The sequence below is a fragment of the Apiospora hydei genome (genome assembly GCF_038363865.1).
Source record: "Apiospora hydei strain CBS 114990 chromosome Unknown utg000007l_segment0_segment0, whole genome shotgun sequence".
In the NCBI taxonomy this organism is placed as follows: domain Eukaryota; kingdom Fungi; phylum Ascomycota; class Sordariomycetes; order Amphisphaeriales; family Apiosporaceae; genus Apiospora; species Apiospora hydei.
In genome coordinates, this window is record NW_027117366.1 from 1,295,463 (window position 1) to 1,308,567 (window position 13,105).

At 52.9% G+C, this 13,105-nt stretch overlaps 4 protein-coding genes across 4 annotated transcripts; 3 read left to right on the forward strand and 1 right to left on the reverse strand.

The window, feature by feature from the left end:
- Positions 1-514: 514 nt before the first annotated feature.
- On the forward strand, positions 515-2,110 carry PG997_009477 (vacuolar protein sorting-associated protein 33; the record flags this gene model as incomplete). Its single annotated transcript, XM_066813792.1, has 2 exons — positions 515-599; positions 702-2,110. The coding sequence occupies 2 exons, from the start codon at positions 515-517 to the stop codon at positions 2,108-2,110; spliced, it is 1,494 nt and encodes a 497-aa protein (XP_066665754.1).
- A 650-nt stretch (positions 2,111-2,760) lies between these two features.
- PG997_009478 (Major facilitator superfamily transporter) lies at positions 2,761-4,545 on the forward strand (the record flags this gene model as incomplete). Its single annotated transcript, XM_066813793.1, has 3 exons — positions 2,761-2,974; positions 3,034-3,663; positions 3,869-4,545. The coding sequence occupies 3 exons, from the start codon at positions 2,761-2,763 to the stop codon at positions 4,543-4,545; spliced, it is 1,521 nt and encodes a 506-aa protein (XP_066665755.1).
- A 981-nt stretch (positions 4,546-5,526) lies between these two features.
- PG997_009479 (uncharacterized protein) lies at positions 5,527-6,630 on the reverse strand (the record flags this gene model as incomplete). The annotated part of the gene is made up of 5 exons (XM_066813794.1): positions 5,527-5,727; positions 5,795-5,911; positions 6,006-6,151; positions 6,360-6,385; positions 6,593-6,630. The coding sequence occupies 5 exons, from the start codon at positions 6,628-6,630 to the stop codon at positions 5,527-5,529; spliced, it is 528 nt and encodes a 175-aa protein (XP_066665756.1).
- A 4,576-nt stretch (positions 6,631-11,206) lies between these two features.
- On the forward strand, positions 11,207-12,713 carry PG997_009480 (uncharacterized protein; the record flags this gene model as incomplete). The annotated part of the gene is made up of 2 exons (XM_066813795.1): positions 11,207-11,511; positions 11,570-12,713. 2 exons carry the CDS (start codon positions 11,207-11,209, stop codon positions 12,711-12,713), a joined length of 1,449 nt encoding a protein of 482 aa, XP_066665757.1.
- Between the last annotated feature and the right edge of the window lie 392 nt (positions 12,714-13,105).

Sequence of the window (13,105 nt, forward strand, 5' to 3'; positions counted from 1 at the left end):
ATGGTAGGGAATAGATACAACCCGTGGTTGCTGGGACGGTCGCAAAATCAACATTGGACTCGCCTCAATGTCAATACAATTGATTCGATGGACAGACTCTCTAAAAGTATGGGGGCACATGCAGCATCTCTCCATCGCTAAACCCACCAGGTTCAGCTCACGAGCCACTAATATGGCCGATTTACAGTGAAGTGGTACCAGCGTATCAGCTGCTGGGGCTACCTGCTGCCTGCTAAAAAAGGGTTGGTGGGGGTTGTGACGTTGCGCCATTCCGGGATGCACATGCACTTCCCAAGCCTCAACCTTATGTTCGACAAAGAGCTGCTAGTCTGGACTCTGGAGTCACCATCGCGACATTGCTTATCATTAGAAGCTACATAGCCTAGGTATTGTCTTTCACCCACTACATCACAGTCTAACATGCTCGCGACATACTGGCCCTGACCAACTTTCGGCAAGAGTCGCCCTGCAACGGCATCATCGCAACCAACGTCTAGTATGGACTGCAGCGACCATGTATTGTCAGAAGTGTCGCACGCCTCTTAAGCTCGACAACTCGTTGTCAGAGCTTAACCCGGCCGCATATGATTTGCTCATAGGTTTGTTCCCGTCATTCCTGTCCGGCCTGCCTTGTTTTCCCTTTGACTCTGGCCTAATTCCTGCAAAGCAACCGTTCAGACTGTGACTGACTTTGCAAATAGCTGCCTCGTCGCAACAACAATCCAAGCGGCCAACTGTCACACCACCTTCGTACCCCCAGGAAGCCGAACGACGAGGGTTCTACGACCGGATCTCCAAGAACGCTACCAACTCCTTGTTTAAGAAGCAGGGAACCGCTCACCGTAGTGATGGGTCTTTCATCCTATTGACCGAGTCGCAACTTGCCCCTCCAAAACTCACGCCCTCGCACGAACACCACTCTAGCCCCCAGCAGCGTCGGCAGTCTTCGTTATCGAATGGTTCAGGCGCCATGGCAAGCACGGCCAAACCCCACGAAGCCGAGCGCATCAACAAGCTCTTCGAGATCCTCTCTGCCCGTTCCGATATCGACCATCCGGTATGTGTCGAATGCACCGACATGCTTGTCGACGGGCTGCAGAAGAGGCTGGATAGCACCATCAAGGAGAGAAACATGTTCGCCGACTACCTCAAGCAAGTCCAGGCTGATGTCCCATCAGAAGAAGATATATCTGCCTCGGAAAAGGCCATGGAGAAGGCCCAAAGAGATCAGGAAGAGGCCTTGAACAGACTCATCAAGCTGGAGCACGAGCAAGAGGTTCTTGACCGAGAAATGGCCACTCTGGAGGAAGAATCAAGAAATCTCGATGCAGAGGAGGAGGAATTTTGGAGAGAGCGCAACTCGTTTGGCACTAAGCTCTCATACTTCCAGAACGAGAGGGATAGCATCAACTCCAAGTTTGACCACGACTCTCAGCTGCTTACTAAATTGCAGCGAGCAAACGTCTATAACGACACCTTTTCTATACACCACGACGGTAACTTTGCCACCATCAACGGTCTCAGACTTGGTCGATCATCGGCCAAACCAGTCGAATGGCCCGAGATCAACGCGGCCTGGGGACAAGCATTACTACTTGTAGTTACAGTCGCCGACAAACTGGGCTACAAATTTGACGGCTACGACCCCCTGCCTATGGGCTCGACGTCCAAGATTATCCGTTATGACCACCCCTCTCCATCGTCTAGTCGCTTGGGGTCTCGAGGCGGCCCTCCTCCCGCCCCTAAAAAGCAAGTCCTCGACCTCTTCTCTTCGGGGGATCTGCCCCTGAACCTGCTGTGGCATCGCAAGTTTGACACGGCAATGGTGGCTTTCCTCGAACTGGTGCGGCAGCTCGGGGCTTTCGTCAACCATGAGACACGAAAAGTCAACGACCAGGGTGAGTATATAACCTCGCCCTTGGATCTACCCTACAAGATTGAAGGTGACAAGATTGGCGACGACAGGATAGGGCACTTTAGCATCAAACTTGGGATTGCCAACGACGACAGCTGGACAAAGGCCTGCAAGTTTGCCTTGACTTGTTGCAAATTCCTGATAGCACACGCGAGCAATGTCAGCCACAACGCCAATGGACGAAGCCTGGCGTGAGGAGATGTACAAGTTTTCATTGGGACGGCGTGGAGTTATGGCGTCCACTGTAGAGAGGCAATCAGCTCACGATCGACTGATTTTATACTCGGTCAGCCCTTTTTATCAATATATTATGCAATTATTGACATATCCTCCAGCACCGTGCAAGAAAGTTTCGGCTTTCGGTGATTTTACTTATTCCTTGCTTGCGCATTTCTTCACGGCTTTGGGGCTGGACAGGTTGTGATATGGACTGGGCTGAAGTCAAGCACAGGTTTACAGCAACTGCGAACAACATGGCGTAGAGCCAAAAGCCGTCTATAAGCGAGAGAGAGATCCGCTGCGAGTGCGCTACTCCACTAATCTCCGCCGTAGTATTTACATACTCCATCGGAAGGGCGCGGCCATGGGTAAACACGCCAACTGAAGTAAGTAGGATAGGCTCAGTGCCCATCAGCGCTACCAAATTAGTAGGCTGGATGGAGCTCCTTTATCGGATGCTACGAATGGGCTAATATATAACTTTAAACAGGTCACAAGATACCATGCTTGCGAAAATGAATCTCTTCTATCTCAAGCTGCTCCTGTTTACTCCTTGGTCATCGGTTCTGGGTCTTGACTGACCGTGTGAGTTCTGTGTTGCTGCGTTTCAGGTCAAGGGGCGAGCCATGTCATCTACACCGACTGAGTTGGTTGCGGTCGCGAGACCTCTGCCCGACAGACAACTCGAAGACAGCTCGGCTCAGGAAAGCCAGATATCTATACAGCAAGAACCAGACCACATAACTCTTGCGCATGTTGATAGGCTCCCGCCTGTCGATAGGGGTAAAGATGCCTACCTCTTCCTGGCGGCCTCATGGGCCATCGAAGCACTTGTTTGGGGTACGAGTTTCCTGCCCATCCATCATATATGGCAGCCCCTTAACTAACAGTACGCAAAGGCTTTCCCTTCGCCTTCGGCATCTTCCAGGACTACTACTCCACCCACGCGCCATTCGAGGGCTCTCCCAACATCTCCGTCATCGGCACCTGCGCCATGGGCCTCATGTACCTGACGGCGCCCCTCACCTTCGGCCTCTGCCGCATCTTCGCGCGCTGGGCACGCTGGACCCCGATCGTGGGCCTCTTTATCATGAGCATCTCGCTCGCAGCGTCGTCCTTCTGCACCACGGTACCCCAGCTCATCGCGTGCCAGGGCTGCCTCTACGCCATTGGCGGCGGCATCGCGTACGCCCCCTGCATCCTCTACCTGGACGAGTGGTTCGTCCGCCGCAAGGGCCTCGCCTACGGCATCATGTGGAGCGGCACCGGCATCGCGGGCGTCGTGCTGCCCTTGCTCTTCGAGGCCCTGCTGCGCTCGCTCGGGTACCAGACCACGCTGCGCCTCTGGGCCGGCGTCCTGTTCGCGATTACGGCGCCCCTGGCTTTCTTCATCAAGCCGCGCGTGCCGGTCTCTAGGAACACGGCGGCCAACAAGGCCCGGCCGTTCAACTTCAAGTTCCTGTTGCTGCCTTCGTTCTTGATATACCAGTCGGCCAACATCCTTGAGGCTACCGGGTTCTTCCTTCCAGGTGAGTTTTGATGATAATATTCGTACACTTACACTTTATTTTCACCCCTGGTATCAAGATTCCTGGCCGTCCGACAAACTACTCACACCGCTATCAACATGTCCCACTGCTAGTTGAAGACTTCTTTAGCCCCTATTTTCTTTTTCTTTCCCAACTCTATCCCACATGCCATTTCAGCATCCGCATAAGGAAATCGATAAATGAGTGATGTTGCTGACAAGCCCCTTTCTTCCCAGCGATTTACCTCCCCACCTACGCCCGCAGCGTCTTCGCCTCCGGGTCGCTCCCGTCCGCCACGACGGTGCTCCTGGTCAACGTGGCCTCGGTCGTGGGCTGCGTCGCCATGGGCTCGCTGACGGACCGCCTGCACGTCACGACGTGCATCTTGCTGTCGACAGTAGGCGCCGTGCTCTGCGTGTTTCTGGTCTGGGGCCTTGCCTCCTCGCTGCCGGCCCTCTACGCCTTCTGTCTCCTGTACGGCCTCTTCGCCGGGTCCTACACACCTCGGCCTGGCCGGGCATCATGCGCGCCGTCATGGAGAAGGCCGCGGCTAGCGACGATGCTGCTGCTGCTGCTGACTGTACAGACATGTCGACGGATGCCAACGACCATCATAACGGCAGCGGCAGCGGCAGCGGCAGCGGTAAGAAAAAGTACGGGCCCGTCGATACGAGCATGGTCTTTGCCTGGCTCGCGGCCGGCCGCGGGATCGGCAATGTGGTCTCGGGGCCCCTCAGCGAGGGACTCTTGGACGGGCTTCCCTGGCTCGGACGCGCGGCTGGCGGTTACGGTTCGGGGTATGGAGGTCTTATCGTGTTCACGGGGGTCACGGCTTGTTTTGGCGGCGCCAGCTATATCTGGAGACGAGCCGGGGTCCTGTGAACTGATTCAGCGTTGGCGGATGGGTATCTCCATGATTGGTTCTGATGCCGGAAAGGGCCACTGAGTACATATCTGAAAGCTGAGGATCTTTATTACTATGTAATGTAGTATTTATTCAAATACCGCAGAGATAGATTGGCACGAATAGAGAATGAACCTTTTCGGTCTACAATTTTGTTTTGATAATGATAATGCGGATTTGTTTCGCCAATACTAACCCGGGGGTTAGCTACAATAGTTGTTACGTACCAGATGTGATTACCCCTATTCTGGATATGTATTATCCCAGTCTACAAAAAATTACTCACATCGCACTTAAAAAACAGCCCAGCAAGACTGTCAAGTCTCCGGGAATGCTATAGATGACAAACGCCGATGTGATGAGGACCAATCGCGTATCAAGCCTGCTAGGGAACTTCGGATGTGTGAGCATAGGCGCCTCTAGTAAGATATTCTTGAAACGTGCCTAGCTAGAAGAGAAGGGTAACAGATGCGAAACTGGCTGTATGCCTCTTGAAATCTCACATACTATATGAAAAAGTATAACCAAAATTGCACACGAATGTACGAAGTCGCTGCTTATGCCAACCCTTCATCTTCGGTGGCAACGTTGCGAACCGAACCGTTACAGATTCGGTCTAAATCCAAGCCAGCATGGCTGAAGTTTTTAGCAAACTACTTATTCTACATATTACTTTTATTTCCAAGCTGATGGAGCAGCCATCAGGTCCCATGGAAATATTTTGATCGACACATGCATCACCATCGACTGGACAAGTTTGAAATCAGCTCGGAGAAACGGGCACGCACTCAAAGACCTGTCTACTATATTTACGGGTAGTACTCTCTAAAGTAGAAGCGAATTTGTGAGATTATTATCGTGACTGCATTAAAAATAGCTAGTCGAGGGGGCTCGGGATCCTAACGTGCCATTATGGAATACCCATCTCTCATAGCATCTTAATCTATCGAAGGCATCATTCACATCTCCCCGCACTGAGCGATGACCACATCCAGGTTCGGGACGTCCTTGCCGCGATATCCCGTTTTCGTGGCCTCCATCTTCTTCACGACGTCCATCCCATCTAAGACTTTGCCGAAAACCGTGTGCTTGCCATCCAAGAAAGGGGTAGGCACCGTGGTGATGAAGAACTGCGATCCGTTGGTGTTGGGACCAGCGTTCTGTGGTTCCCCGTTCATCAGTTTTGAGAGCTTAAAGATTGGAGATGGCAGTGTATTCTTCACTTACCGCCATGGAGAGAAGTCCTGGCTGCTCGTGCTTCAGGCTGAAGTTCTCGTCGGCAAATGACTTGGTTCCGTAAATGCAGGTACTACCAGTGCCGTCGCCCTTGAGGAAATCACCGCCCTGACACATGAAACTTGGAATCTGATTTGGTTCAGATGGTTAGGCCCAAGCACCCGTCGTATCGACAGCAATATCCCGGCAGTTTTGGACTTACTATACGGTGGAACTTGGAACCCTTGTATCCCTGAGGCTTTCCCATGGGGTTTTTGGACTCGCCAGTGCAGAATTGGCGGAAGTTCTCCGCCGTCCGTGGAACGACATCCTTGAAGAGCTCGAAGGTGATCCTACCGAGCGGCTCTCCTATTTGAGGACCAATAGGTTAGCTCAAGATATCAAAGCATCATCATCATCATCATCGCGGCGGTAGGGAGGGCCACGCCAAAAGTGGTCGGCCGTGTTGGTCACGTGATAACCCCAAACTGAAACTCCAGTCGCATTCGATTTCGCTATCCCGATGCGGCAAGTGGGCAGGAATGCCATTGATCTCGCGATATCGGCAAGAACTTACCTCCGAGAGTGATGTCGAAGAAGACCCTGCATGTTGAGGATATCGTTAGCTTCTCGCTCCGGCTTGTTCGGCGCGGCTAAGGCCATTGTCAACGCGTAAGTGTGAAAGATAAGCAAGTACTCAGCCACCACTGGATGGAAGGATGGAAGTGCCGGGATGACACCACCAGTCAAGGAGGGTGTCAGGGTGTCTCTTGACCATGCACTAGACGCAAATAGACGGATGACACTTACATGGGATTTCCCGAGGCGGGGAGCTGTGTGGGTGCCATGCTGGTTGGTCGTTTGTTTGTGTGCGTTGGATCTGGACAGCAGTCTCTTCCAATATTTGCAAGCCGAAGCGGCCGCAGCGTCTCGAAGCTTGAATGTTCGGTTTTGCTTCGGGTTCGTGGGACGATGGAGGCCGAGAATGCTCTCCACTGGCCTCCGCTTACGAGCGAAGGGCACTTTTTAGGTGGCGGGCGTGCTTGCGCTGGGTGGGGCGCGGGGTTGGGGAGTTGGCTACCTAGGTTGGTAGGCAGATTCCCAATTGCCAGTCGTCACTTTCCCTCAACTGTCCATCACGCAGCCATGCTGGGCCATCTCCAATCATCTCTCCCGAATCTTGGAACCGGTTGACAACATCAGGTCACTATGGATCTCCTTATGGATCTGGAGAGGCTCTATCTGGAATGGTTCGCTTGGGAGGCCCCGCAAAGCTTCAAGTCGTCAAGTCGAGCAACCGCACACACCCCCCTCTGCCAGCCTGCATTGGGCTATATTGAGTAATTGCTGAACACGGCTGCTGCAGCCAGTATACTTCGGAAGTGATCGGCAGCGTGAGCTCACCTTTGTCTGTCCATATGACTTCATACCATAAGTACATGCAGTAACGGTGCCGGGTGCCGAAGGAGATAGGTTGTTGGATTTGATAGAGAAAGCTAAGCAGCGAGGGCCGTCTTTGCTTTGTATAACCCTTCGGTATTAGATGGAAGGATCAGATTGTAGACGGGAGTCTCATTCGCTGCCCGCCATCAATCATCCGACTCTGCCATGACTTCCTGCAGGCGCCAGGCATGCGCGCTTACCGACGATGTGACCGTGATCAACTGGATTTCATTTTATACCGAGAGCTTCTCAGGAACATGGCGCATATAACATTGACGAATACAATACCCAAACAATGACAAATCATTCCGGTACTCGCGGCTGGCTAAAATACCTAGTGAACACCATACCATACCTATGTTTCTTGCCGGCTTTTCAGCGAGGTGCACTGTACGTAAGACTCAGCCTCGCTTTAGCCGCAATGGAAGCATATGCTCTCTCCTGTTTGGTTTATGTATCGAGCACCATCTTCGCTAAGCTGACTGAGCCCCGTTCCATGTTGGGACAGGGGCTTTCCTGGGCGCATGTGACGTTGGGTGACAAGAATTCACTAGAGTTGCGTTTCGTGGCGCAATCATGTCAGCAATCTGACTGACGCTGTTCCTGGTGGCTCGTGGGATTCTGGTAAGAACATGTTGAAAACCTCGTTGAAAATCCGTAGTCGACCCAAAGACACTGACAAGAGGTGAAGCTGTGAGTTGATACCGGCTCTTCCTAGAGGTTGTTACAGGGTCACATCCTCTGAAGGACATAGGATATGTCAGGAAATAGCTTGGTTCGTGGGTCACATCGGCCGTTCTTCAATATCAATGCTTGGCAACACTTGGCACTGCCGTTCTATAATCCGTCTTCGGATGTTAAGGCGCGGCTGCCCTTGGTCTAGACTGAGCGCCGTGGCGCAAGCCAAATGGTCCTCTTCTTCTCGTCTTGGCTAGAGGATCGACCCTTTTGTCGTCGTTCGCGTCAATCTGGTAGCTCGAACGCTAATGAAGCTGACAAGCCGGGTCGTCCATCAACGACATAATTGCAGATGCTCAGGGTTCAACCTCACCCAGCACCTGGCCTAGGGACCGTTGAGCTATCCTGGACGAAAGGGGTGCGCGGGAGGGGGCTGTGATACGGAGCTGTCAATTTGAGACCTGATGGCCCGAAGTTCGTAGACAGGGACGGCACGGCTATTACCTTACGAATTCGCTGTACTACCATCTACACCTGATGTATATCGCAAATGGCTGCTATTGTAGGTAGCGCCTCCCGAACGGCTGGACCTTGCAGGGGGGAAGGTAATGCGTAAATGTAATCCATGAACGCCTCGATGCAATTAACCGCCCGAGATCGTACAACTAGGGGTAATCTCGTGCATGCGCTGAGAAAGCTGCCGAAGCTACCAACTGGTTTTTGGATTCACCAGTAAAGGAGGCATTTGACTATAAGCCAGAACGGCCAGATTGAGGAGTTGTTGGTGTGGTGTCACTGTTCCTGTCGGTACACTGATGGACGAAGGCATAAGAGATCGGCGATGTTGGCGTTTCTGGTGTTTGTCCTCCAATTTCTGATTCATTGGAATACTCTAGTGACGTTGCTCTAGTAAGTGAGGCACATCATGTCTATTTGCCTTGCGATCAATCAAAAAAACTGCTTTTCTTCTTTAGTGCCTCGAGGCGTGGTTCAGCGGTTCAGCGGTTCAGCGGTTCAGCGGTTCAGCGGTTCAGCGGTTCAGCGGTTCAGCGGTTCTGCGGTTCTGCGCTCGACTGACTCGACTGGTCGGCATTCGAGTCGACTTGCCATGTGTGTGTGCCTTGCTCGTCTGTTCTAAAACACAGGCAAGCTCGAAACTTAGTCCTCGTGTTCCCCGGAATGCGAACCCCCAGGCCCGGGCAACAATACCGGAGCACCGATCCCACTGCCATCGATGGGGATGTTTGGTTCGTTTATCATTCATGCTCCTGTTGCCTGTGTAGACTGTGCCATCCGGCAAAGCCGTCTCTTCAGTTATGCGGGCTGGAGGATCAGTTGGCTGAGCTTATGTCGGAAAGTAAGGCAAGGGGCTTCACTGCAATGTATCTATCTATCTGTGCGAGGAGAGAGATTGCCGCATCCGGCCCGGTTTGCATCTTGATGGGCTCGGTCGGACAGCGCAAGTAAATGGCCTCTAGGGCCCTCCTCTTGTTTCTATCTCCTTGGAATCTGAAACTGGTGATCGATCAAGCTACCTGGGTATGCTAGAAGGGTAAGGTAACATTGAAGGTAACAACAGCGGTTAGGTACATCTACCTTACTTGCTTTTGAATTTTACCCAAGCAACGAGCACGGATGCATGCCTGGGTGAACCTAAACGCGATGCGATGTCCTTTCTGGATCCTTCCTGCCTGGGCTACTGTATTGCCGGGATGCGATTCTCTTCCCGACCATTGCTACGAGTAAGTCTGTTTCATCGTAAATGAACAAGTTGTTGTTCGCGAGGTCCGACGAATACCCATACCCCGCCGGACTGCTTGCAGACGGGACATCGTCGTCAATTCCCATCAATGGGTCCTAGTGTATTTCGATAGGCGATTGAGAACATTACCCAAGCTGCTAAAAATCTCTTGTCAGACCCGGAAGCGCCTAATGGACGCAGGCCGCCCTGTTGTTCGCTTAGTTTGGAAACTGACGGATTCCAACTATTGATTGACCTCAAACGGACTTACTCAAGGAGCCACCGTGGTTTTCGACCCCATTCTTTCTCCTACATTTGGCACATCGGGACTAGACTGCCTGCTCAAGTGGCCAGAGGTAGCCCGAAAGGCTCAGTGGGTGTAAGCAACAAGCGGCGTCACAGAAGGACGAGCTTGGCATCATCTATTACGGCTGATTTGTTTCGCTTCGCTCTGCGTCGCCTTTGCTTTACTCTGCTTTGCTTTGCGTTGCGTTGCGTCGGCCGGTGCTTCCTGGGCCTACGGAAAAGTGCCAACCAGCCCCGGTCCTTTTAAATTTGGAAAAGGAACAAAAAGAAAAGAAACATTGCAAAGTGTTCATCGTAAATTCCACGGCATGTCATGGTCACTCCGCTACGACCGCCTACTAAAAACCAAGTTCCAAGTCAGCCCGTCGGCCAGTCAGTCAGTCAGTCGCGCAAAGTCGCAGAGAGTCCCTCTCCCTCTCCCTCTCACCCCAATTCCAATTCAGCCGTTCAAACAAATCGCCCCTGCCCTGATCCCTGTCGCTGCAGGCTGGCCTTGCTAAGGCATCCTGTGTCCGTCCAGTCCGAAGCCGATTCCACGCTCCAGACGCCCACCTGCTGCACACCCGACACCCAAGCCATCCCAGCACCCCAGTCAGTCGATCTTACGGTTGTTGTCCAGCTCTGGTCACAGCATCTTCATCGCCGTCCCTTCCTTCTTGCCCGTTTCTTCTCTTATTATTACTGCACATCCCTCCCTCCCCACGACCTTCACAAACCATCGCAAGCAGGCAAGTGGTGGTCCACAAAAACTCCTCTCTGTATGTACGTATGCCCGTCCATATCCATCTCTCGCTCTTTCAATCAGACTGTCATCATCATACGTCCCCTTCCCCTCCGGTCCTCACTCTGCATTCTTCTCCACCTTTCTCCAGCCTTTGTCGCCCGAGGACTGGGTAACCACTTTCATCACTCGACACTCTTTCCATCATCCTCTCCCACTTGCGACTGCACCTACAGTCAACTAACAACACTACTCAGCCTGACGCTGTCGCTGTCGCTGTCGCAGCCAGCCGAACCGACTGATAGGCGGCCCGGAACTCGCGGTCCCTGGGAGTTTGCTCTTTTTCCGTTTCGCCCCAGAACAAAAAGATTCGCAGTAACAAAAACCACAAAGTTCAATGGATTTCGGGGCGCTGTAGGACGGATTGGAATTGCGACACCTAATTCACGGTCCATAAGGGACTCAATCAGCTCGCCGGTAATTAAAGCTAATTCTTATTGGAATACGCCCAATTCAACTGTCCCTTGTCATCAACATGGCTGTCGTTCAGGAAGCCCTCGCCCAGGGCGTCCATGCCGTGGTGAGAGCTGTCGCCCGACAAGCCACATCCGACAACCCTTTTTCGACGCCGACTAGCACTATACCGTCTGCGACCGGCTTCAGCTTGAGCAGTACGGCCACACCCAGTGTAGCGAGTCCGACGGACCCATCATCAACATCCGCTTCTCCCACTCCGATGAGCACTGACAATTCGAACAACCAACAACAATCTGGCGCAACTAGCTCACCACTGCTGTTCTTCGTCGCTTTGGGGTTCGGCGTCGTTTTCACCAATCTATGGTAAGCCATTGGGAATGCACGTTGGGAGATATGTCCGTCCATGTAACCATTTCTATAGGATCATTGTTGGAGTGAAGTACTGCTTCAGGTACAATGCCAGAAATCGTCAAATGCGCGGACTCGACGAAAATGGCGAAGCCATCAACATGGACAACATGCCCACGCGACCCCATCGGCGTCGCCGGGAAAAGAAGCTTATGACCATGGACGAGGTCAACGAGAAGTTCCCGATGATGAAATACAAGAGCTGGGTTGCCGCACGTGCACAAGAAGGGCTTCCCACCGCTGGCGGTGTCTCGGCGCCGCCTAGTCGTGCCGGCAGCGTGCGAAGCGTGGAAGGCATTGTACCTGTAGTGGCTCTTAAGGAAGAGACCAGCAATGCCACGGCAACTGGGCCAGATACGAGCGCTACCACTCGGAAAGACGGGGAGGAAGATGCGACAGCCAAAGAAGTGAAGACAGAAAACACGACAGAGGACGGTGCTGCTCTAGCCAGGACACAAACAGCTGGAAGCATACTTACTAAGGATCCCGACCGAGCTCATGCCAGCGACGACGAAGACGATGACGAGCATATCAATCCTGCGCTGCCACCGGAGATGTTGGCTACGCCAGGAGACTCGTGTGCTATTTGCATTGACCCCTTGGAGGACGATGACGACGTTCGTGGGCTGACTTGTGGTCATGCTTTCCACGCCGTATGCCTCGATCCTTGGTTGACAAACCGGAGAGCCTGCTGCCCGCTCTGCAAGGCTGATTACTATACACCGAAGCCTAGACTGGCGCCGGCCGATGGCGATCAAGCGAACCCGACGTCACCTCATGGTACCGATCCCTCGCGCAATAATGGTCGTATGAATTTGCCACGGACACCTCAAAGGACGTTCGGGGTCTGGCCAATGAGGCAAACACCGCGTAGCTCGGCCTCTCGTAGAGGTAACGACAATAGCAACAGCACCTCCATGTTCGGAAGGATGTGGGATCGGCCGGGGCAGCGAGGATCGGCACAATCGTCCTCCCGGCCACAACGTCAAGCTACAACCACGGAAACACCGGCTAGTGAGAACGTGGGCCTTCTCGGCAGACTCCGGGGCCGTATCGATCCTCTACGACGGGGTCGGGGAACTTCTTCCACCAATGCGCAGCCAAGCCCGTCCCAACTCGAGGCAGGACAAACACCCTCGACCAACACCGCGACTTAGTGTTTCTATGCGGTGCTCGAGTTTTTCCAGAATTTACTCTTGTATATCAAATCACGACCGTTACGAGCCGCCAACCAGACGACGCAGGTATAATTGGGTTTTATGAGTGGCATTCCTTATTTTTTATAACCAACTTGCCGGCCGTGCTCCGACCTGCAAGATCGACACGGTTTCTGCCACTCGCGTTTATATAAATATCTTTCTGGTCCAGGTATTTCTCCTGGGTGTTCACACAGCGGCATCTACGAGCGGAAGGGGTGGGGAGCGAGTGGCTGCATATCGTAACGAGGTGGTTGCCTCTGTTTTGGAAGACTTCCAAGTCTTATCTATCGATGCCAAGGCTCCGGTGCATCAATTCAGGGGCAAAGGTGTTCAGGATCTGCATACTTTCC